A 25021-nucleotide genomic window follows, 5' to 3' on the forward strand; every position below is an offset into this window, starting at 1 on the left:
TTTCCTAATAAAGTATCAGTCTCAGTGGCTCAAATTACTCCTAATTCAGAATGCTGAGTGATCATCACAGAAAGCGTGCTCCAAATTCATCAGATTACAGCTAGGACAAGTGCAGAAACATTTAGCCTACTCTTCTCTACGGACCCATAAGTGTTCTAGAGTAATGAGCATCAGAGTAGTTATTAACCCATTTATTTATTAAAGCAGCATAAGGGATTACAAAATGCTCTGAAAATGAAAGAGCAAGGACTCTATAAATACAGTACAGGGTAGTAAGGCTTCTTTTTGAATGAAAAGACATCTGTTGCAAGGAGTGCCTATGAGAATGTGCAGCAGGTAATAGACAATGTGTAGGAGCTTACTCAGGGATTCCGCATCTGTGCAACTGAGACATCTGAGGTATGTCAACCTGTACTCTAATAAAAAGAAATGCCAAGCCTCCACAGGTGCTATTTTCAAGTATAGTTTGGTCAATTTCAGATGATTAAGCTGACATATGACCCAGATGACTTGATTTAGGGAGTCCTTTCTCTAGATTTGAGGAACTTAAATATTTAGTTTATCCCAAGAGACTTTTGGAAATTTCCCCCATGCCTCCCTCACCATAGTCCTAGTTCCTACAAAAAATGAGCAACGCCTTATAATCCTGAGCCACTTAAGTGTTGTGGCCTGTGGTGACCATTTTGGTTTGAGATGCTGATAGTAACCTGAGGGTCTCAGTTCTACCTACTAAGCAGCTTGCATCCTTTTGCCCCTAGAATGCAGAGTTATGAAAGGGAATCCATCTGCCACAGCTGGCCCAAAAGCTTCCCCAACACCTCAAAAGACATCAGCTAAGAGTCCAGGCCCAATGCGTCGCAGCAAGTCTCCTGCTGACTCAGGTAACGACCAAGACGGTGAGTGTTCTTTTCCTATTGTTCATTGACTTCATTTATAGAATCTGATACCCCCTGCATAAGATAAATGACTTCCTCAATGTCGCCAGTGTCCCCACAAAGACCAATTCTATCATTTCAGAGATATAAAAACAATTTTGTTTGGAGATAAACACATATATTCCTCATGAGCTGCCCGTCTTGCCTTTTAAGACTCGTCTCTCACTGGATTTGGGGGTGGCTGATTAGGCCAGATGTCCAGTATATGCCAGGAAGCATCTGTCTATGCCTCTCCAATGATAATATCACAGGCACATGCACCCCCACACTGGCTTTTTAATATGTAAATATCTCCTTAGCTCTTGGGCCAAGGGACACAAAACAGCAAGATTTTATGAAAGAACTATAATCTCTGGCCTGTCCTTTGGCCAACCTAAGCAGTCTTCCTCGAGTGTTCTGACTTTCCTGAGAGAATAACTCTATCTAATAGAACTAATACGGATCATAATGCATGATTTGTATGTTATATCATTTTTGAAAGTTGTATTATTAATTTCACAAAATAGTGGTCTTCATATGATATCATCACATGTATGCTGTTTAAATATTTAGTGGTTGCATTTAAAAATTAAAAGAAAACAATATAGATAGATTTTATTTAGTAATCAATTGAAAGGTAATCACTTCAACATGTGGCCAATATGACAAACTATTGGGATGCTTACCTTCTTTGAAATTGCTCAGAATTTTGTGTTTAATTAGCACATCTGAAATCTAATTAGCCACATTTTAATGTGACTAACTATTTGCTGTATTAATATATGAATGCCTTATTTTGGCAAAACAATTTCATCCTCTCTGTTGTCCATTGTAAGAGAACTATAAATTAAGCTACAAAAGGATAACTCTATAGGTTGTATTTTTTTTTAACATTGAGAAACTGAGGGGCAGTTCAGATTCTCAAGGTCTTTCCAATGTCACACAACTATTTAGTATTCAAAGATCAGAATGCAGGACTCCTCTCAGGAGGCATTTGAGGCAGTGTGTTGAATACAAAGATTTCTTTTGGATGGTACTTGCTTCTCAGTGTCCTTCTCCCGGGCTCTACCTCCAGATGAAGGGTATGTGGAGGCCAAGAGATGTTGGGGTGGTTTCTGGGTCATTATCTTGTGCTGAATTGAACACAGTACCACAGGTAAGTTGGTGCTTTTGTTTCTAATGATCTTCCCTGAACAGATTCTATTGATGCCTCTAAAGTCACTCCAAGGTGAACTGATATCCGTGACAGTGCTTCAGGAAGACAAAAACTCTTCCCAAGTTTTCACCTTCTTTAGAAAAACTCATTTGTTTTTCTAAAGCAAACTCATTAAAACATTACAATATCAACCACAGTTATATTTCAGTGGGAGGTGCTTGCCTAGAATAAGGGAAGTCCTTGATTTTACCTACAAACATTGCAAGGTTGGGTAAATAAATGTGTTTTCCAACAGGAAAGACTTTTCTCCATTTTATTTAAAGAATTCACAGCAGTGTAATTTCCAAAACATGGGAGGAAATAGATTTCAAATTCCCATTTCATCTTGTAAATCTACAGTATCTCACAATCTATGATTGAATTTGGCTAGAGAAACAGCCTAACGACAAATCCCTGAAGAACTGTTTCTGGGCTCTCAGTTCTTGCGTCCTTGATGGATGAGTCTGGGATGAGGAACAAAAGCATTTCTATTTAGCAGAAACAATTAACCAAAGAAATCCAGACACTGCAGCCAAGGGCACTTTGGAATGGATGTGTGACAACCATAGGTCTGTCTTTTGACTTTGTTCTGAAGTGAATCTTAGCTGCCCTGGCTCCACTTAGATAGCATTCCAGAAAATGTCTCTGTGCAAATACAGAGGAAACAGGGATCATTAAGAGCAGAACTAAAGAAAACGTAGAGTATTTCAACTCAAGGAAATGTGGAACTGACTGAATTGTGGGTTGAGATATCCCTCTGTAAGGCATTAGGGAGGTGACAAATATAAAACTGAGAATAAATCACACAAGCGTCGCAGTGGGAGATAAGAGAAAGATTGTGAAATGGATTCTGTGATCAAATCCTGAAGCCATCATGCATAAAGGAGGGAAAGAATTACATACTCGAATCAAGGCAAATCTCAAATCTCTGTTGGTTAAAGAGATAATAGTAATCAGGAAAATTGTGTGAGATCACATATTATAAAATGTTTTTCAAATAACCATAAAGAAACAACTATTAATGGGGGGCTCTGGAGTTGGTGGATTGTTTGCTAGGCTGATTTTACTCTGAGTATCTCAGAATAAACGCCACATCAAAACAAACAGGCTTGATTTTGAGTGTGACTCAGTATTGCTATTCCATTGGTTGAGCACCTCAGGATGAAGTGAATGAGCATTAAAATCAGTTTGATATCTGGTCATCAAGAACTAGAAGCAAAGCACATGCCTAGACCCTTCATTTTTTGTGTCAGTCTTGTCAAGAGGACTTGAACTAAGGATGTGTAATACAGGCTGGGATAAAAAGAAAGAAAAAGTGTAATACAATTTGTATTACTCACTACCTAAACAACTCTTTAATTATTACACTTGGGACCACTTAGCAACATCTTATGTGCAGCTACATACATCTCAGTCTTCAGAGATGTGTGTATCCTCCAGACAAGGGAACATGCAGCCTGGAAACTCAGCATGAACTCTGCATGCCAGGTAATACTGTTCACTCCTTCCCTGACCACCGATACTTTAAAGTGGACACTTTTCCTGTTCTTTGAAGACTAGCATCCTAAGCCCCTCCACACACGTTTTATTGGAATGTTTAAATCTTTGGAAATCCAGGTAGTTCAACCTACTAATCTGACCAGTCATCCTGTTGGGGCATGCCCTGTTCCATTTAGACAGGACCAAGGAACTAAAGATTAGTGCAGGAGCAAGGACAGACCTAACCACTCCCAAAAATCCTGGGGGAGAAGATCATGTGGAGTGGAGCGTGGCAACTGTGCTGCACAGCTGGAGTGTGAACTAAGGAAGCTGACAGACAGAGCACAGAAACCATCTTCTCCGAGAGCTCTGGGACATGGGGGAGTTATGCCATGCTGGCTCCCTATGTTCTTTTGTTTTGTGACATTGTGTGTGTTCCCAGCTGGTTTGCCTAAGTGAAAAAAAGCTTTTGCTAACCACTTTCTAACTTGAGCCAGATAGGTTAGATGTTTCCTTGAAGATGAGCCCCAGCTCTGACAGCTGCTCCTACTTTCTTCTTGGCCCTTTTTTTTTCTCTGCCACCACGTTCCCTGTTTCTCCTAGTTCCTGTGGAAAAAAAATTGACAGAGGAAGAAATCCCAGGAGCATTTGTTTTTTTAAAAAATGAAAGGCCTATGTCACAAAAGTTGAAAACCGAGAGAAAAGAGTACACATAGGCTTTGGAATCAGAAATCTGTAATCCAAATCTTGGCTCTGCTCCCTTCTTATGGAGCGTATGGGTCAGGGAGAGGATTGATGGTCAACTCATCATAGACACCCGGTAAATGCATAACACTAATTTTAAAGAGGTTGAAATGAAGGTGGTAAACCTTCATTGCAAAGGGGAAAATGAATTCTACTAGAAGACATGAGAGGATTTGGTCTATATAGAAAGCTGAGAGCAGTGAAATAATTTTGTGATTCTGTGGACTAGGAAAGACAATAGTCAGTGAGGGAGAAGAGTCCCTCCCAACGTGCTCCCCAATTACTAGAGAGCTAAAGAGGATAGCAGGGGGAAGGAGAGGCTATCAATCAGTGATGAAGCTTCCAATCACTCCTAAGATGATAGGCAATATGATACCCTCTCTATAGCAGTGAGTGGTTCGCCACCTTCCTAATGCTGGAACCCTTACACAGACCCTCATGTCATGGTGAACCCTAACCATAAAATTATTTCAATGCTAGTTCATAACTGTAATTTTGCTACCCTTGTGAAAGGGTAATGGCCCACAGGTTGAGAACCACTGTTCTTCAAGGCTTTGCCAGTTCAAAAGCACACACAAAGTTCACCAGACACCATCTACACTACATCCTGCTTCTTCTTTTGTTTGATATTTGTAAGAATTTGCTCTAGAATGCATACAAAATTGTGTCATTTCAAAGTTTTTCTCACAGTCTGTAGATAAAATGTGTTTGTAAAAACATTTTTGATTTATGCTTTAAGTGCAGGGGTTCCTTAAGTTTGCCAGTTCATGTCTGCAAGTCTCATTTCTTTATGTCCATCTTCAGATTTTACCCCCTCAGCAATTTCTGAGAAAGTATGGGAGCATATCTTCAGTTCTTCACCAATGTTGTCCATGGCAGTTGAATTACGAAAAACCCATGTGCATACTTGTATAAGGTCAATGATAAAGGCCTTTATTTTTTACGGATAACTTAAGATTGATCCAGTAAGGTAGGGACATGAAAACAGTGTATCACTCCTATATAATCACTTAAACAAATCAGAGAATGTAGAGAAAAGCATATATGGAGTGGATATTTGTATACATCTGAAGTTGCTGGTTGAAAAGAGTTTTTGAGGATACGGAGAAAAAGATCTGGAAATTGAAGAATCTTGTTCTCAGATCTATACTCAGCCAATGAAAACTGACACACTTGTGACTGACAATTTTCCATGTTTTGCCAAGGCCACTGAGTTCATTCTCAGATAAATGAGAAAATGAAGAGAAGAATTTTAATGTTGGGGCAGAGTAGCCACCCTTCGTAGTTGGGGGACAAACATGAGAAAAGGAGGATGTGTAGAGTACACAGCAACCGTATGGAATAAATGCCCAAATCCATCCAGGAATGTACTCACACTTCTTTTTAGTGTTTAGATTTCAAGTTAGAGCATTGGGGGAAGGCTAGACTATGTCAGTTTGCATAGGTCTCTATGAGTGCTCCATTCTGGAAGCTTTTGCCAGGTTCTGCTGGGAAAGCCTTTGGGCAATGTAGACAGTCCATTAAACTCCTTCAACTATTAACTCCTTCATTTCCTTCCTACAGAGAATAAGTGACTTTTTGCAACACCCCAGTCTTGCCTTTCTTAGAGTATGTCATTTAATTTTTAGAAAGCAAACTCTGGTACTTAAACACTGCATTTTGGTACAGGTAGCATTCTTTATTTGGCGGACAGCATACAGAATAAGTGAACACAATACTCTCTACTTGTCTGACCTCCAAAATTCTATCTACACAAGTGTTGTTGGAGCTGCGGGTTGCATTCCGCCACCCAGCTCCTGCCACCAGCTAGCTTTACCCGAAATAACAACACACAAATTGTATTCTTTTAAACACTGCTTGGCCCATTATATCTAGCCTCTTCTCAGCTAACTCTCGCACCTGGACTAGCCCATTTCTAATAATGTGTGTAGCGCCCACGAGGTGGCTTACCAGGGAAGATCTTAACCTGCGTCTGTCTGGAGTGGGAGAATCATGGTGACTGCCTTGACTCAGCTTCTTTCTCCCAGCATTCTGTTCTGTTTACTCCGCCTACCTAATTTTATGTCCTATTTAAGGGCCAAGGCAGTTTCTTTATTTAACCAATGAAATTAACACAAAATAGAAGACTCTTCCCCATCACACAAGGATCCCTATTTTCCTTCCATATTGCTTTAGTTGGAGCTTTAAAAACTAATTGGTCACTGCTGTATCTTTTGTTATGTCTGCTTCTCTTCTGAACCCATCCTATCCATTCCTAGTTTCATTTTCAGAGGCTGGAGTAAGTTTTCAATTTAAATTTACTTGCGTGCACTTCAGTTTAAAATGCTCCTGAGGTTTCCCTTTAGCAATCAAACCCAAACTTTTATTTTATAGACTGGAAAATAAATCTAGGACTACCAAGTTCCTTCCCCAGCCCTTAAATTGCTGGAAAAGTCTTGAGCTGCTGCTAAGTTGACCACATTGTCCTTAAATTTGCCATCGTCCTGCCTCAGACTGTCAAGGGATGAGCTTACAGGCCTATTCCATTGCCCAATAGCTACCCCAAATATCCGTGGGCCACACAACAGATCCACCAAAATCTGTCTCACATCCTTAGTCTTCTGCTGTATCTGTTTGAACATTCCTTCAGTGACCATACCCTTGAGCCATTGGCAGCTACTTGCACTTTGAAAACATATTGTATTCTTTCATATCTTTTTGTCTTCTGGGGCAATTGCAATTCCTAGAATTCACTTTCTCTCCTCTTTACTTTGCTAGTTTCAATTTACTTTCTTAAACATAGTTTCTTTGATATGAACTAATTTAAAGAACATTGTGGATTTAATTGAGATGTTTGTCACAATTATCATGATTTAATGCCAGAAAAACTGTGACCAAAAACGAAGTTCCCAATCATTAGCAAAAACATTCCACTTCCCCACCTTTTTCCATCCCCCAGTCTCTGGCAGCCATGAGTCTACTTTCAGACTATGGACATTTCCCTAGTCCAGATTCCGTTTTCAAAATACTTAGATGTTGCTTCTTGTTTACTTCTAATTCCCCTTGTTACAAATTCTTTCCTTTGGCTCAAATAAAATCCACTGCAGGCCTTTATCCACATACTTACTTGACTTAATCCTTGCTTTTGCTCCCCCCAACCCCTGGGGAAGTGATGTATTTTTTCTGAAACCCCAATGTCTAATCTTTTTCTCATAGGTGGTGTTCCATGGCTGTTGGCCAATGGTATAAATGACATGGAGAAAAGCTTCTCAAGAAGCAAATGAAAGATAACAGAATAAAGTCAGTCAGTGGGTTCCCAAGTGGTTATTATTTTTTTTTTAGCTCATTTAAACATGGATAATCTCAGCAGCCACCACAATGGTGCAACTTCTGTGTCTTCCATTCATGGGCGTGTTTTCAAAAATAAGGAAATATTATCATAAACAGTGGAGAGGATGTATATAATCAGGGAATAGTTATGATATTGAAGCTTAAACCGCGTCTGTGGGACTAACCACAATATTCTCATTCCACTATGCACTGCTGAGACACTCCCCTCTGTTTTAATTGCATACTTCAGAATATCTTACTAACAACGTAGGCCCTATGATTAAAAAAATATTTCAGCATCAGAAAGCCGTACATGTCATGGAAAACCATTTAATTATCACATTTTGATGTGACACCTTTTTTCATATTAAAGGTGCTCATTAACAGGGGGATGGAAAACAGCTTGAAACCGAAGTGGAACACAAAGATGTTAAAACCTTAATCATCTCATTTCTATCACGTTCTTAACAGAAGACAGATTGGGGTTGTACCTTGATGCTGTTCACAGTTACCTAGAATTAATTTTCAGGTCCCTATACATTTTTCTCTGTTCTCAGTCTTTTATTCTAATCGCCTTTTCTTTCTTGTCTCTATTACAGATCTTCTACTATTATCTATTCTCTCTTCAGCTCCACTTTAGTCTATTTAAGCTTGTTTTTAAAATTTATGTCCTGTTTCTCCGATTTATTTCATTCTCATTTCTGGCTGTTTCTTTCCTTCTGTTGTTTCTTTGTTCTATTTGTTTCCTTCTTTCCGTTTCTTTCCTTCTTTTGTTTCTATGAAAGACATGGTAGTAAAGGACGAGGAGGTGAATAAGAAAGTGTGGAAATCGATATTGGGTCTGTCATACATCAGTCTCATTCAGCTGACTCCAAAGGGGATATATCCTAGCCCAAAGTGCTCATATTTCTTCCCCTTAATGTAAGGCACATGCATTCTCTGTGTCTTATCTTTCTTAGCTCAAAAATTAAAGTAAAATAATGATTTCTCAAACTACCTCACAGAGACTTGAGGATCAAACCTGGTGATTAAAATGAAAAAGTTTGGAAAAGAATTAGATTCTTGTTACTGAGAAGCACTGGGCAGGGTGAAGGTTCTGGATGTCTTGCTCTGTGCTGGACAACATTAACTGAGTACAGCAGTTCTTGGGGCATTGGAAGAATAAATTTCTTTTCACTTTAATTTGCTTCTATCAAATCATTTGACATTGTACCTTGTTTGAATGCTCTTAGTGTCTTAGGAGAAGCAAAAACGTGCTCTTTTATATGCTGTTGGTTTTCATTTTTCTTTTTCTCTTGCCTTGGGTTAGCAAATGGAACTTCTAGCAGTCAGCTGTCAACACCTAAATCGAAGCAGTCTCCGATCTCTACACCTACAAGTCCGGGAAGTCTTCGGAAGCACAAGGTATTATGTCTCTTATACCTTACTAAACTCCTTTGCACTCAGAGTTTCTTAGAAGGTGGCATAGAGATTTGCTCACCTACTGTACTTTAAGAGCTCATTTTGAAGTCAGAACTTATCTTTGTTGACTCCATGAAGTTGAAGTACCAAGAATTCCGACAGGGAACAAAGGAATGCTGAAAGCAAGAAAAATAGTATTCCTCAAGGAAGAGCACACCAATTGATTGTGCAATACCAAATGGTCAAGCCTGAAAACATAAATACAAATCACAAAATACTGAATGTGCACGCGTGCGCGCGCGCGCGCGCACGCGCACACACACACACACACAACACACACAAATTATAACTTGCTTTTATACCTTGCTTTTTAGCTGTATGTGTACTGACATCGTGCACTTAACTTGGTCGCAGCAGAATTATTTGGACCATAGAAACCATCAAATAAATCAAGATTTTAATTTTTACCCATAGAAAGTCAATTGCTATATACTTAACAGCAGGACTAGAGAGATGACTCAGTGGGTAAAGTCACTTGTCACCAAACATGATAACTTCAGCTCAGTCCCTAGAACAGACATGGTAGAAGGAAAGAAGTGACTCCTACAAGTTGACCTCTGAACTCTGTTTGTGTGGTGTGGTACATGAAAGTACACACACGTACACACTCCATGTAAAATTTCAGAAGATTTCATAGCATATCACTATCTGATAAGTTTTATCATTATCTTTTAATAGCACACTTTTAGCTTTCTTTTAGCTTTAATTTGGTTTTTGCATGCTCTGTTATTGATAATGCTCATTCCTTTTCTTTAATGACCCCCTTTTATTTCTTTTATTGGTCCTGACCAGCGCCTTTTTATTGTCCTTCTTGATCTACTGGATTTCAGAAAATGCTCGACTGTCTCTGTAGTCCATGTGGGAGATTGTAAGATGGGTGAAAATCACTTGGCAGTCAGTTTTTGGTTGTTTGCTGTGTAGCAAAATTTGTTAATATAGATGTTACAAGATGGAAGCAAGCTCTCTCTGAAATTTCAGTGTCATGAAGATCCTTCTAGACTACATTCTCTCTTAGGTTGCCTTCACCCTATGCCTTTCTGCATCTACATTCTTTTCTGGGAAGTGTGCTCTACGCCAATGCCAGCACTTTCCAGCAGCCTTTCCCTAAGTGCCAGAGGCATCTGGGGCATTTTCTCTGCTCATTTGTATCATTCAACTGCCATGTACATCCAGCTCTTTTAGGTTGAGGACCCATTCTTTTGTAATCGTTCAGGTGAGTGTTGGCATTATCAAATTTGTTTCTCCTGGTTGGACTTGTAGATACCTGTGACTTGTTCATTTGTACACACAGTTCTGTAAACAAATTTAGCCACTGCCATGGGTGGAAGAATTGTCAGAGCTGTGTTGTTATCTTCTCTGTAGAGTTCTCTGTATATTGCATTCTTAAGATTAATTTTTCTTAAAACAGAAATGCAAACACAGTTTATGTACTTTTCTAGTCAAACTTTCAAATTAAATATACATCTAGATCTTGGTATAATATTATTTTAAAGACATTTTTCTATCTCTTCAAACTTACTGAGGAATTGTAATAATAGTGATCCTGTATTACTTTTTATTTTATTTTTTATTGATTTTATTAAGTTATACATTTTTAATGCACAGTTGTCAGTCATTTCTGTTTTCCTTCATTTACCTTGTTTTTGGTGCTCTCTTTTTCTTTCTATATATGTATATGAATACATATAACCTTTACTTTTTGCCATTTTACTGAGTTACTTGAGAATAAGTTGCATGCCCCATTATAGTAGAACATCCAATGTATGTTTCCTAAGGACAAAAATGGTTTATAACAATGGCACAATTTTCAACATCATGAGAGTTAGTCAAGAAAGATATAAAGTGGTTATAGTCTGTATTCCAATTTTTATCAATTTTATCAATTGCTCAGTGACATTCTTTTCTTGGTCCAGGATCTAATCTAGGATCAAGTAATACATTCACTGGCAGTGTTCTTTTAGTATTTTTTGACCTGGAAAGGTTCCTGTGATTTTTATCTTTCAGGACAGTACTTTCTAGAAATGAAGATGTACATACCTTTCTGTGCATCTTATCAGGAAGCAATGGCCTCCCATTTACATGGCCAACACTGGAGATTGAGGTGACTTTTTGGAATAAGCTAAAAGCGTGTTGAGACCTTGTTTCAGTCCTTCCAGTTCTCAGGTTTGAGCTTTGCATCTGTCCTTTCACGTGCTTGCTACCTGAGCCTTAGGAACACCAATCTCCCTGGGCAGTGGCCAGAACAGATCTCCGCTGAACTTCTGCCCAAGTGGCCCTGAAAGGTGTGAGTCATGGTGGAGACAGGAAGCAGGTGGCCGAGGCAATCTCTCTCCTCCTATGCAACTGGAAACAATCTAGATGTCCTAGCATCCCCTTGGTAACTTTTGATTGCTGTGCTGGGGCTCTAAGCTGTAATCAGATGCTTGGCTTCTCTTAGGCAGCTCATGGAGAATCCTCTTTAATGCAGCTGCAATGGGGTTAGCCAAAGTCCGCATACTCAAGTGCCGCAGTATGGACATGCAGTACATCTTAAGGTAGTTAATGAGAACAACATTTCATTTTTTATTTCTATGCTGCTTTAACCTTTCACAAGCCATGTTCTTGCTTCTCTCTGAAATATCCCTGTGAAAGAGAAAGGACAGATAGCTAGCCTTCCCATTTTACAGATGAGGGCAAAAGTTAAGAGATTAATTACAGCCTTGGTATGATTTAACAAATATTTATTGAAGATTGCTTTTGGAGCTAATCCCCAGTTAAAGATGTTTAAAAATGTAGAAACTTAGACAAACTCTTTGAGTTAAATAATTTTCAGATTAGTGATTTGACCCACAGTTCTAAACTTGAAGACTTTTCTACGAAATGGCAATGCAAGGAAAATATATCAGACATAGTGCCTGAACATATAACTAACATCATTTAAATACGCACTTACTTCTATTTTCGCATTTCTTTTGTTATCCTAGCAGTGGTCAGAAAGACATTTGATGAATAAAGTAGGAGCCTTGTCCTGAGATCACAGGCACAATTAGCTAGAATTTATGTGGCTTTGGGTAATACAAGGAAGAGCACGAAATAGGGGGGGAGGACATTTGATGGGGACCCAAGGAAGATGGGAATTGGCAAAGACTTCACAGAGGTGCTGTTCAAACTTGAAGACTGGCTAAGCTTTGAAAAGGCTGGTGAGACCGCCACATGAGCTTTAAAACATCAGGAAGAGCAATGCTATACCACTAAGAAAGCACAGGGTGTGTTGGAAAAATAGCCAACCTAACTAGAAGCTAGGTTTCCCCAATGTCCTTCCTGACTTCTTTTGGACTATAAGTCTTTTGGACCAAAGACTGACTTTTGTTTTCTCTAATGCAGTCGTATTGCCAGCACAGCTGTATTTGTTACAAACATTTTGTTCTGTAGGGCTCCAAGGGACTAAGCAAATGAATTTCAGGTGCAAATTATTTGTATTGTTAAGCAATATGTGTGTTTCTGCATTTCAGTATTTCTACATATCAATCAACAAAAACAGAATGCTGAGGCAATTACTTTTCCTGAACATTGTTCTTCCCTTACAAACCCCCTCAGGCTTTCAATATGAAATGAATTGATAGAGGTATAGAAGCAGTTCATTTATAGGTTTATTCCTAATGATTCTCCCCATGACCTGCTCTTTACTCTTTCTAAGTCACAGCCATTGCAATAGAGCTTTCAGAATTCTACCCTTAACCTCTCCTCATTTTTTTTTGAGGTAAAGTCTGCAGCAATAATCTATTAAAATTATTTCCACCAAGCAAACAGTTATTAGATACCATTTAAAAGTAAAAGATAGTTAGTTAAAAACAATCAACAATGCCAGACAATATGCATTTAACATTAAACCGAGAACTGAATACTGAGTGAAAGAGACAAGACAGAAAAGAATGAGATATCTGGTCTAATTCCTATTTACCATTAATTACTTTAAATATTAGTAGGTTTAATAGTAACAGATTAATCACCAACTCAACTTAAAAGCCTGTGATTGCCAGAATCATTTTTGGGAGGCATGACCCGTTATTATGCTGTCTAAAACAGAAACAATATAGACTAAAAGATGCAAATATGCAGAGAGTAGAATCATAGGAAAAAGTGATAAAGGAAATGGGAAGATACAGATCAAAAGATACAAAATAGTGGGTAAGATGAATGAATAAATATACAGCTCTAAATACAAAGCATACTGTAGCAATGATGACAATACAAATATTAGAAAACTATTGAACTTAAAGCAAATTTGTTACTAGGGAGAAAAATCAAATCTCTGATGACAAAAGGAAGGGCTAACGCTTCCATAAAACATATTTCTAAATATATATAGGCCCCTTAAGAACATTGCGTCAGTATATGTGAAACAGAAACTGGTAGAATTAAGATAGGCAATCCAACCGTAACCCAATTGCATTAACTGAAAATTTCAATACCTCAAATTGAATAATGAGTATAATCTTAAGATAGAAGACCAATAAGTAAGACTTTAGTGTCTTGAGATGGACTACAAGATCTTTACCTGTCCTTCTATGAACTATGAGGCCAATAACTACATTTTATTTTCCCCAGTTTTGTTAAAAGACAAGAAATGAGACGGATACTGAAAGTTAGTGAACTCCACGGGTGTTTCTCAGGAAATATACAAAGCCTCTGAATAATATAAAGGTCACTTTATACCCTGGTGAAACAGTCAGCTTCAACATTCAGCTCCACATTCAATTGTTTAATTGCTTTCTTGATATAATCTAGATTAATACCAACTTTATTTAAATTCTGTCTTAATTTTTTTGGACAGGGTAGCACCGTTTCTTTTCCCCCTCCTTTGGCCTCTTATAAACATACAAATTATGTCTTTATACACAAAATGTCCATCAACACATTTTTGTAATTACCAGATCGTACAGTTGTCATTTGAAATAAACCAGACACAGAAAACTATTGCATGATCTCACTTATGTGTGGAATTCTTTAAAAGAAAAAAAATCAAATACCTAGAGATGGAGAACGAAACAGTGGTTGCCAGAAGGACTCGAGGGGTGGAGAAAATGGGATATATATATCAATAGATATATCATAACAGACAGGTTATATGAACAGAGAAGACAATCTATATGAACATATATACAAATCTCATCTACAAAGTGACTGAATTAAATAAAACTATTATGAAGGAAGTGTATTTAGTTGCCCTTCTCATACAAGAAAATAATTATAAGATTCCATAGATATTTACTTCTCTATAGTAATTATTTTATTATCTATATGTGTCCCATAACCTCATGTTATAAATGTCAAATATATATGATAAAATATGAATACATTTTCAAATAACATTAAATGAAAAGAATTACAAAATCTAGTGCATACAGTCTGAGGAATATATTTGTAAATTTGCCCTACTGATTTTTTTATTAGTGTGGGTCTGAGTTATTGTCATAGCTCCTCGAGGAGCTCTCTTTAATATTTGTTGTAGGACATGTATTTCAGCAGTGAACTCTGTGTCTCTGTTCCATTTGGGATGCCTGCATTGATTTCTTATAGTAAAAATTTGGATTCGAAAGGATTTTCTTGAGTTCCTTAAATGTTTTGATTTGTTGCTGACCTTTGTTGATGGTCTCTGTGAATGTTGTGTCACGACTTCAACCATCTATCAAGTGGTTGACAACTGTGCTTTAGCTTTTACTTTCTGCTTGCACAGGACCCCAAAGTCACCTGGGCCTGACAGATGCACACAGGAACCAACCTGTAGCTCGCTACTTGGATTCCCAGGAATATATGTTAGAGAGGTTCAAAGTTCCCCATGGACTTCTAATTTTTACAGTTTTTCCTTGTAGAGTCTTTAGATGTGTTATTTACCTGAACTTTTACTCCCGAACACATTCACACTTTACAGAAAGTCATTTTTTTTTTATTTTTTGAGACAGAGTATCACAATGTAGCCCTGACTACCTGGCATCTGCTGTAAAGACCAGGCTGCCCTCATACTCACAAAGATCTGCCTACGTCTCCCTCCCAAATGCTGGGGTTAAAGGCATGCACCATGACACCTCGCTGGCTATGATGTTATAATTTTAAGCAATTGTATTGATTGATGCGTCTTGAAAACGCTGATTGTAGCAAGTGTTCTTTGAACTGAATCCTGTGAGGAGGAGTTTCCAGAAAGTTCCTACTCAGGTCAACAGAACTATTCTCTGGAAATAAGATGTTGTGGGTTCTCCCACCCTAACTGTGTTACTCAGTGGCTCTTAGGTTGCAGGTTTGGTGACTATTGAAGGTTGCTAGCTTTCAAAGATACTGTGGAGTTTGGCAGAGGGAAAGCAAAAAGAGGGCAAGCCAGGACACCAAAAATCTTACTAGTTTTACTTAAACGCAGCCATTTTTCTTGAATACATGCTTCTTGTTTTATTATAAGCCTTTCATTCATTTCCAGAGTTTCCAAAAAAGCTGATTTTGAGAGTGTTATAATATTTATGAAGGATCAAAATTTCAGAGTCCACTGCGCATGTCTGTGAGTCTGCAGCTCAAAGATGCTTTTGTTGGTGAGGCATTTGCACTGTAGGCACGTGTTTGAGAATCAAATCCAGTTACAGAGTCAGTTCTACTGTCTGTTGCTTTGCTTCAATTCAATTTTAGAAGTGTTTTGTGCACTTATATTGCCCCCTCAGCATTGTAGTTCTTACACACACACACACACACACACACACACACACACACACAGAGAGAGAGAGAGAGAGAGAGAGAGAGAGAGAGAGAGAGAGAGAGAGAGAGAGAGAGAATCAAATGAGAACACAGCAATCTACAAGATATTAACTTTTAGGGGAAGTTGAGTAGGAAACGCTGATAGAATATAGAGTACTGGCTATATCTACATATACTTTTAGAGCTCCCTGTGAATGTATTAATTATTTTAAAATCAAAATCAGAAAAATACTATTTCAAACAAGTACAACCATTTCAAAACTCAAAGTACCAAGTACAGGAGAGTTAACTTTGTGTCTTCTCTTCTTACAGGACTTGTACCTCCCGCTGTCACTGGATGACTCCGATTCACTGGGCGATTCCATGTGAAATCTATCATTACAGCAGAACGCATTCGCTCAAGTGACCAACAAGGCTATTGGTGCTTAAACATTTTTGTTATTGTTGTTGTTGTTCTTTTTCAAAAACACTCTGTAGTACGTAGGGTTTATTTTCTTGTTGAATTCTCCTCTGGGCCACTAATTCACAATTACCAATTATGAGAGATAGATTGATAAGCATCCTTTTGAGTGACTTTCCAGAACTGCAAAATGTGCTAGTTCATGACCTTTCTACTGAATGCTTAGGGGCCTTTGTATTTTCCCCACTCAATTTGTTCAGATGCTAGTCTTTCTTATGTGGAAGACTGTTTACATACATATCACTTAAAATGTTTGTGTGTGCGGGAAACATTCATATGCAGATCTAAAAATGGAAAACCTAAGTGTCCCTTGCTTCTGTATCTTCAGAATGCTGGAGTATCTCAGGAGCCTGGCAAGTCAGATCCTTGGCCTCACTCTTTGCTCTTAACTGAGCCCCCAGTGTATTGTCTAGCACTAATCTTGTCTGTCAAGGAGGAGAAACACCAGCTACTTATAACGTGACACCATGTGCTTAGGACTATAGTATAGGGTGGTAGCTGAAAGAGATGAGGTAGAATTGGGTGAAAAACTGCCCAGATTTCAGTAGTAGGATTTATAAAGCACAGTGGATTCCTGGTCTACCCGTCTGTTGGGGAAATTTGGAATCAATAAGCAATTGTTCAGTTTGAGTAAGTGATGTCACATATTGGATTCCTCCAGGAGGCTTTCTGACCTACAAAGTCGTACATGAATAGTATGGTATCCATCTAGCTCTGTTCTATTGAATGCCTTGTAAACAACCAACACTACAAACACTGTGAGAATTTGTTTTCAGGTCTGACACCTTTTGGTAGATTTTTATAGCAAGAAACCATATCCTTTTTATAAAAACTCAAGTCTGTACTTCAGGAGCAAAACTCTTCAGGCTCCTTTTTTATAAACTGGTGATTTTTTCTTTGTCTAAAAAACACAAGCAGAAAATTTACCAAAAAAAAATGCAGAAGAATACTGTAGTTTAGAAATCATGCTCTCACTGCCAAACAGAAAGCTCCGGGAGAAAACACAATGACTAGAGGCCAATTCAATAGAATCAGTCTTTTGATACCTTTTTAACAGTTACACTTACAGTAATAATCTCAACGTGGACCAGACATTCTAATTATATTTTAAATGAAATGTTATGGCATATTTTAAGTAACTTTTTTATCTATAATCCTGATATTTCATACTGAAGATGCAGAGACCTTTCATTTGTCTTTAACATTCGAAAGGATTTCTCTTTATTAGGGATTGATCACTTGAAATAACTCTCAGTCTTTGAGGTTTATAATACTGACTTTTTGTCTGTAATCATAGCCCATAATAGCCAATACGACTAAATTTAGGTGAAAGCCATGCATGCCAAGTCTGTGTTTGATTTTAATAGTTAGGAAGATTTCCTTTATTTCTTTGTAATTGCTCAGTTAGTATGAAAGATGCAACATTCAAAGCAAAGATGTTTGGCTGATGAATGATATGCAGTTGTCCCTCCATTCTAAGTAGAATGAGTGTGGGGCTCGTGTGTGTGTGTGTGTGTGTGCATGCGTGTGCACATGTGTGTAGGCTGCTTCATAATTAGGAACTAGTAGAGAACAACTCAACATGATTGATGGCAACTTGGTGGCGTTGCTAATGTGTAGGGGGAAGTAGGATGGGAAGGGGTAGCTAGAGGCCCCTTGAAAATTTTCAGATGTCCTTAATTACAAGAAACATTTTTTCTTTTGGTTCTGGAGAGTTGATAATAGGAATTCTGGATAAACTGGTCACTGAAGAACCCAGAAGGAGGTTCTGCTCTTGCCTTTATTTTATACCCACATGAAATGATTAAGAAGCCCTATTTACTTAGCCCTTATTTCTTTCTAGAAGCTCAGTACTTTCTTAGTGCCTCCCAGAACGTTTGAGTTAATTAAAGCAAATTGGTTATTCTGGACAGATAGAAATTATGGTGCGAGGTCTCTTTTTATCTTCTGGGCCAAGTCTTCCAACATACTCTATGTCTGTCTTTCAGCAAATCCCTTGTAGTCCCCTGTCTTCATTTAAGATGAGAACATGGAGATCCAGACAGCTTAGTGATCTACTGAAAGAGTAGGAGCAGAGAAACTTCCAAGTTCCTTATGCCCAGGCGTCTCAGTAGTTCTCTGAGTGTTTTCTTACTTGTGGCATATACACCACTGGAGAATATTATGGACATAGTTTCTTTAGAATGTACTTGGAACAGACGCTCTTCTATAACAACTGTGCCCTTTCTGTCCTCCTTTGAACTCACTACAAGAAAACCTTTTACAAATGTTTTTGACTTATAGGCAGGCACATATACATGTAAGAAAACATTTTGTTGTTATTGCTACTTCATGTGGCAAGGCTTGGTGTAGTTCAAAACTCAAGTGTCCAATAATTTCATTGTGAGTTGGCTCATATTCAAGTGATTTTTTTTTTTGCGGAACTGAGCTCATACATTCCCCTTATTCATTTCCAGTTTTATCTGATCCAGTTTTACCACTGTAGACACATTGTGTTGAGTATGCATGGTCAGTCAGCAAGCGTTTGCCACTGCTTCCCATAATGTCTCCCTCTCTATTACACACAACACACACACACACACACACACACACACACACACACACACACACACCCCATGTTGCTTGTTCCTACCTCCTGACTTTTTTTCCCCACAGAAATAGAAATAGGGGCAACAAAGGGAAATGTATATATGGGTGCTGGGTTGAACGACTACCTTCGTAAGTAGTGGGAATTAGAGTCAAAGTGGGAGAAAAGCTTCTTTTCTCCTAGCTGTTTTGGAAAGGATAGCCATTAGCATGACTGCTTTGTGTCCTTATGGACTTGGGATTAGCCTAGACTGAACCATAGCATTTTCTAGCTAGAAGGAAGCTTAAGATCACATCCTCTGCTCCAAAGTCTTCATTTCCTTAAGGCCAGGAAGCAAAGAAGTTAAGTAATTTCCCTGCAAGGTCACACAGCTGCCTATTGGCAGTGCTGGGATTAGAACCTACTCCTCTTGGCTCTTATTCCAGGGTGTTTTTTTTTTCCAACTAGCCTGTATTGTCTTCTGTGAGGCTCCTGAATATTCTTTCCCAGGGTCGTGCTGCATTCTGGATTCATATGCTACTTTGTTAAACTCAGCAAGAAATCCACTCAGCATCCTAATCTGGTTCTTCCTTTTCACATTTTCACTGTTTCATCCACATGAGCTGCAGACAGCCCCAAAGAGAGGGAAGCATGGAGGACCAGAGAAATCCCTACTTGGGAAATCTCTGAATAACCCCACTCCCACTGAAGTAGCCCCGCCCCCACCAAACTACTGCTCTGTCCAAAGGGAATGGAAAAATGACTACTTTTTTCCTTATCAGCTTCTTTCTATGCCATATCACACTCATTGTTTCTCCCAGAATAAGACAGTAGTTTCTTCTTTCCAGAACAGAGAAAATAAGAAATCAAGAATAGAGCAATATATTTGTTTATCCCGACTTTCTGAGATGACTTTTTTTTTGACATTTTAAAAACTAGCCTGGCTACCATTTTTACTATCAATGATTTCTTTAAAATATGGTACTGAGCCAAACTAGAGAAATATAATTAAGTCTTATTTTAGTCCTCAATCTCAATGTCCCCATAGCCATGCTGCCCTGATGGAAACAATTTTCAAGTATATACAAGTGGTTTTGTCACTAAACTGTGCCCTGGCTACCATTAAATATTGGTTCTTTGTGCTTGTACCAAAATAGCACACAATATATCCTAGATCTTTGTGGAGCCTATTAATGTGGTTTTCCAGGACATAAATTCGGACAACATGATCTGTACGTGTGGGTTTCCTTGCAGCAAGGATCTCTGGAAACTAATTAATATTAATTGAGCTCTAAAAGATTTCTTACTAGGTTTACCCAAGTTCAGGAATTTCTCTTTTCTCCACTTCTCCAGTTGAGCATAACCAAGGAATCCTAAAGTGGGTGTGTAGCTTCTATATCCTAGATACTTTTTAGGATCATCCATCACCCATTTAAGAAAAGGAACACAATGCTTGATCTACATAAAATTGTGTCTCCATCCCCAGTCTCTTCAACATTCTAGGCTCAGTTTCCACCATTCCCTCTCACATTTGATTGTAAATGTATTTCCCTTTTAGAAAACAAGGAAGTAATACCAACCCCATCTCCTTGGGATGGGAGAAGTAGCATGTCTTTGTGTCCCAAATGAGCTTCTGCAGTGATAAGAATGTTTCAAGAGACTAGGCTGCCTCAGAAACAACTGTGTCAGGAGACTTCTCTAGCAGAAGGCCATGACAACATAGCTTCACTGAATTTCTTCACAGTGGTCTGGGTTGCTATGGAAATAGAACCAATGGATCTTTATCTTTTCTTTTTTTAAGCAATGATTGGAGCTTGTTCTTGGGCACATGAAGTCACTTGGAACCACATCTAGACATCATTTATACATTGCTTTCCCTGTATAAAGAGGTTTAGCTTCTAGGCCCAAACTGATTTCTTAAGAAGGTCTGGGACTGGGATTTGAGAGATGGCTCGGCATTTTTAGAGTACTTCCTGCTCTTCTAGGGGACTCATATTCAATTCCCAGCACCCACATGACAGTTAACAACTGTCTGTGGCTCCATTTCGAGAGAACCTAAAATCCTCACACAGACATGAATGCAGGTAAAACACCAATTAACATAAACTAAAATTAATTATTTTTGAAAAGGAAGGTCAGGAATATCTGGAGCTCATATAGGGAAATAGGAGTGTCTATAGTCCTATGATTTAGACTTTAAACTCTGAAAGAATAAAGACTGAGTTTTGACCCAGCCATTTAAAATATGTCAGAGGTCATATAGGACCTCTTTTGTAGCATAAGAACCTTGAAAATGCTAGGATTCCTGGATTTCTTTCCTTGTCTGGAATTTAGAAGCTGCCATACTTCTGCCTCTGCCGCACTGAAACCACATGTATAGTGTCACTCCCTGTTCTGGGAATCCCGCAGGATTTCCTCTTCTTTAAAAGCATGGCCACCTGGAGCAATGAGAGGTCACTGACTTTTCGTGCTTCCTTTTTGGTTAAAGAGTCATCTCCCTTGGCTACAAAATGGGGTTTCCTTAACCATCACACCAAAGGCCTCATTTATTCTCTCCGTCTAGCCTTTTAGGTTTGCTTCGCATAGCTCCTCTTTACGGATCAATGTAAAGCTCAGGCTTTGACCAAGCTGCTCTGAGACTGGCTATCATCTGGGAAGCAAAGTGTTTCTTAGTTTACTGGTGTCAAAATCTTCCAGAATTAGAAGTGATTTTTTTTCTCCCTATTTGAGTTACTTAGATCTCGGAGAGTAGAGAATTCTCATTGGAAAATAAGGCACTTTCCTGCTTGGGTTAGAAGAGCAGGTGAATTGGAAAAGGTCAACTAGCACACAGAAGTCAGAAAAGAAAATCTTGTAAACTAAAGCAAAGACGTGAAGGCATTGGAATGTTTCATTTTTAGGCAAAAACTCGAGGAAATAAGTGGCTTTTTGTCATTCTACTGGCTGCTTCCTTTCCCCATCAAGATGCCTATTTTCATTCTCAGTCTAAACTGTTATCAATCTCTCATTCCATAGTTAAAAAAAAAGACACTCATTCTTTGACTCGCACAGTCCTTCCTTCTCTTTTGAAATCTTATCGCTTCTTCCCTGCCTCATCACTGGGCATATGCCTCTTTCTTAGCTTATGAATTTTGCCTTGGGATTGAAGAGAAATTATTTTCAGTATCTACAAATTCAGGTCCTACCCTATTCAGCCACAAGTAGGTTAAGAAAATTAATCCGATGCTGGCCCTTTCTTCTTTTCTGTTTTAGCCTCAGCAGATCTTTTTGAACATTGCTTTCACAGCTCATGGATGTTTAGGTCTTTACCTTCTCAGCAAGTGTTGTACAGAACACTTTGTGCTTCATTTTTAGTCTGCCATTTCGTGCAACACTGTAGTGTGCTCAGATAAATAATCAACAGAACAGGAAAAAAATCCACCCATCCATTCAAATTGGCTAGATAGTCTTAGTTGATTTCATTTAATTTGCTCATAGTTTTAAAAAGCTGCAATATAATATCACGAGAGACCACAGGCAATTGTTCCTGTCATTTGCTTAGGTCGAATGGGGAGGGGAAGCAGGAGCAATTTGTTTAAACTTTTACCACTACTCATTAAGCTCTCTGTTATAACATTATGATCTGTTTTCTGCCTGTTGAATTGTTTAAGCTAGACTGGTAGGCAATTGGGTTCAATTTAAGCCACAGGAGTATTTAACAAATCCAGGCTACATAAGAAACTACTTAGTTGAAGGTATTTGTCCTTCTGATACTAGATTTACCTAAACATTTTCCTTTTAACACTAACTGTTCATGATCTAGCACAGGCAGCCCATATATGAGCAATTAGCTTGCTTACGAAACCTGCTAATGAATTCAGCAGAGTACACAATTCCTGGGAATGTCACCACTTGGCAATAACATATGCATTGTCCAATTTTTCCAGTGACTTTTCTTTCTAAATTCTTTTAAAGGGGTTTGAGAAAGTAAGAGGTTATGCTAAAATACACTCACTGTTTGGTAGTATATTATATTGCAGCATTAAGTCAACAACCCCTTATGACTTGTATACACCTAATGCATGGTTTGAGACTGGAGTTTGCATTTTTCATGTGCAGTAAATTTTAAATTTTTTTGGTTACCTTTTTGTGCCATTAAACTTGTACAGAAAATGCTTTTATGGCCATTTTCAAAGGGAGAAAGAATAAAATGGAAACAGCCCACCCTTTCTGCCCTATAGCTGTAGTTAGAATTGAGTACCTGTAGCAAAACAGCTGTAATTGGTGGTTGTAGTGTTAGAGGTGTTAGCTTGCTAGTGACTACCTTTGGAAAGTAAATGCATGGTCTTGTACATCACATTTCTTAAATAACTCATTTTAGCCTCTGAAAAGACTATATTATCCCATGTGGCCCTCTTTCCTCGCTCCACTCCCTGCTCCCAGGTATCTTACAATTAACTGTAAATAACTGATTTAGGGGCCAAGAATTCCTACCAAGTAAACTTAGCAAAGAGCAAACAAACCAAAAAAGGGTTGAAAATAATTTTATGATTTCTCAGAAGTTATTGATCATCACTCAAGGAATGGCATGGTGATAAAGACTCACCACTCTTTTACATAAACATCAGAGGAAAACTGGGAGTGTCTCTGGCTGCCAGATTACATTATAGAACTGAATAATTTTTGGAATCACACAACCCAAAAATGTCCTTGATCCTTCGTCAGTTTTGAAGTATACGAAGACATCAGAAGGCTGGTGACCAATAATTATCTGGGAAAAAGAAAAGCAAAAGAGATACATGTAACAGATATTCAGGGGTTTCAGCTACTCCTCAGCCAGCAAAGGCAGTGGCGTGATGGATTTAGATGCATTGCTGTCTTTTCCCCTGGCAACACGGCACACTCTTGGACTGGGAGTGATGCGAAGGCAGTGTTTCAAGAAAACACTCTCTTTTTGGTTTACTAGTTTCTCTTGGACTGGTATGCTAGGCAAGGCCCATGTAAGCTGGTTAGAGCAGACCCTTTATATCTCCCGTGACCGTTAATCTCCCCCACCATAATCTGATGAGGGCTCTTTGGTTTGAGGACTTCAAGGTTGCCTAGGGAAGTTCCCCCATGTGTGTGAGGTGTTGCGAACCGTGAACACTGTGCATCTGCAGTGTTCGATACTGGGCAGCCAAGGAGCTGCTCTTGCGATCCTTTTTGGCTCTCAAGCTCTGTTCTCCATCGCATTTTCATTTCTGTATACATTTGCAAGATGTGTGTAATGTCATTTTCCAAAAATAAAATTTGATTTCAATATTTCTGGCTGACATTCTCTCTTTTTTTCAATCATCAAACCAATGATCATATAACCACAAAATGTCCGAGCTGGAAGGAAAGTTAGACAGATTGTTCAACCCCTTAATTTTATAGATGAGGAAGCTGAGAATCAATGCATGATGGAAACACCATAATTAACAGCACAAGATGTCTGAACATATAAGATCGTGGATCTCTATAGTTGAGCAGGAAGCAAATCTCTTTTGGTATATAAAATATTTTGGCTAAGGTGGATCTTTGTCACCAAATAAGAGGCAACTTCTATTACTGTGCTTTCCAACTGTAGAACAATTTCACAGTTCTTGAAAATACCGTACTGTTCAGTCATTCTGGGAGAAGGAACACATAGATGTTGAATTCATAAATATCAGATTCATCCTTGGGCATAAATTACTAACTTCTCCCATCAAATCTTAACTAGGCTTGGGAAGAGGTTGGTGAAAGTGTGGGAGAAAATAGCACACAGAGAAGAGGTTAAGATCTCAGGACCACTTTGATCAACACAATTCTGCAAGGGCGAACCATACAGTGTCTGCTTAGCCTTTGTTGAAGAAGCAACCCTAGGCACTCTCTAGGACTGAGAGGATTAGGAATTCCTCCCCCACATAGTATTTAACAAATCCCATGAGCATCAGTCTGGTAAAGACAAGGTAGAGCAAGATGTAACTTCTTGGTATTCCTAATTCAAATAAAATATGAAGACTTACTAGTTCTCTTTAAATAAAAATTTCTTTAGAAGCTCATTGACCTCTAGTAGAAAGAGGAAAACCAGTTAAGCATTGTATGCATATGTGTGTGTTTCATAGAAGCAATGTAGTTAATTTAAAGTACTATATTTAGTTTTGAAACCATATCCTTTTCATATTTTAAGTATT

The 25021-nt window shown here is 38.4% G+C and overlaps 1 protein-coding gene across 3 annotated transcripts in view; it reads left to right on the forward strand.

Moving 5' to 3' along the window:
- The window catches only part of Dcx (doublecortin), a 76822-nt gene extending 52697 nt beyond the window's left edge, over nucleotides 1-24125 (forward strand). For 2 of the 3 annotated variants that reach the window (XM_075957665.1, XM_075957664.1), the window contains exons 5-7: nucleotides 759-896; nucleotides 8951-9045; nucleotides 16132-24125. In XM_075957665.1, coding sequence (XP_075813780.1) covers nucleotides 759-896; nucleotides 8951-9045; nucleotides 16132-16188 — 290 coding nt within the window. In that variant the 3' untranslated portion in view covers nucleotides 16189-24125. The remainder of the gene's footprint in view (nucleotides 1-758; nucleotides 897-8950; nucleotides 9046-16131) is intronic. The other variant, XM_075957666.1, reaches the window with a different exon arrangement.
- The last annotated feature ends 896 nt before the right edge of the window (nucleotides 24126-25021 follow it).

The sequence above is a fragment of the Microtus pennsylvanicus genome, chromosome X (genome assembly GCF_037038515.1).
Source record: "Microtus pennsylvanicus isolate mMicPen1 chromosome X, mMicPen1.hap1, whole genome shotgun sequence".
In the NCBI taxonomy this organism is placed as follows: domain Eukaryota; kingdom Metazoa; phylum Chordata; class Mammalia; order Rodentia; family Cricetidae; genus Microtus; species Microtus pennsylvanicus.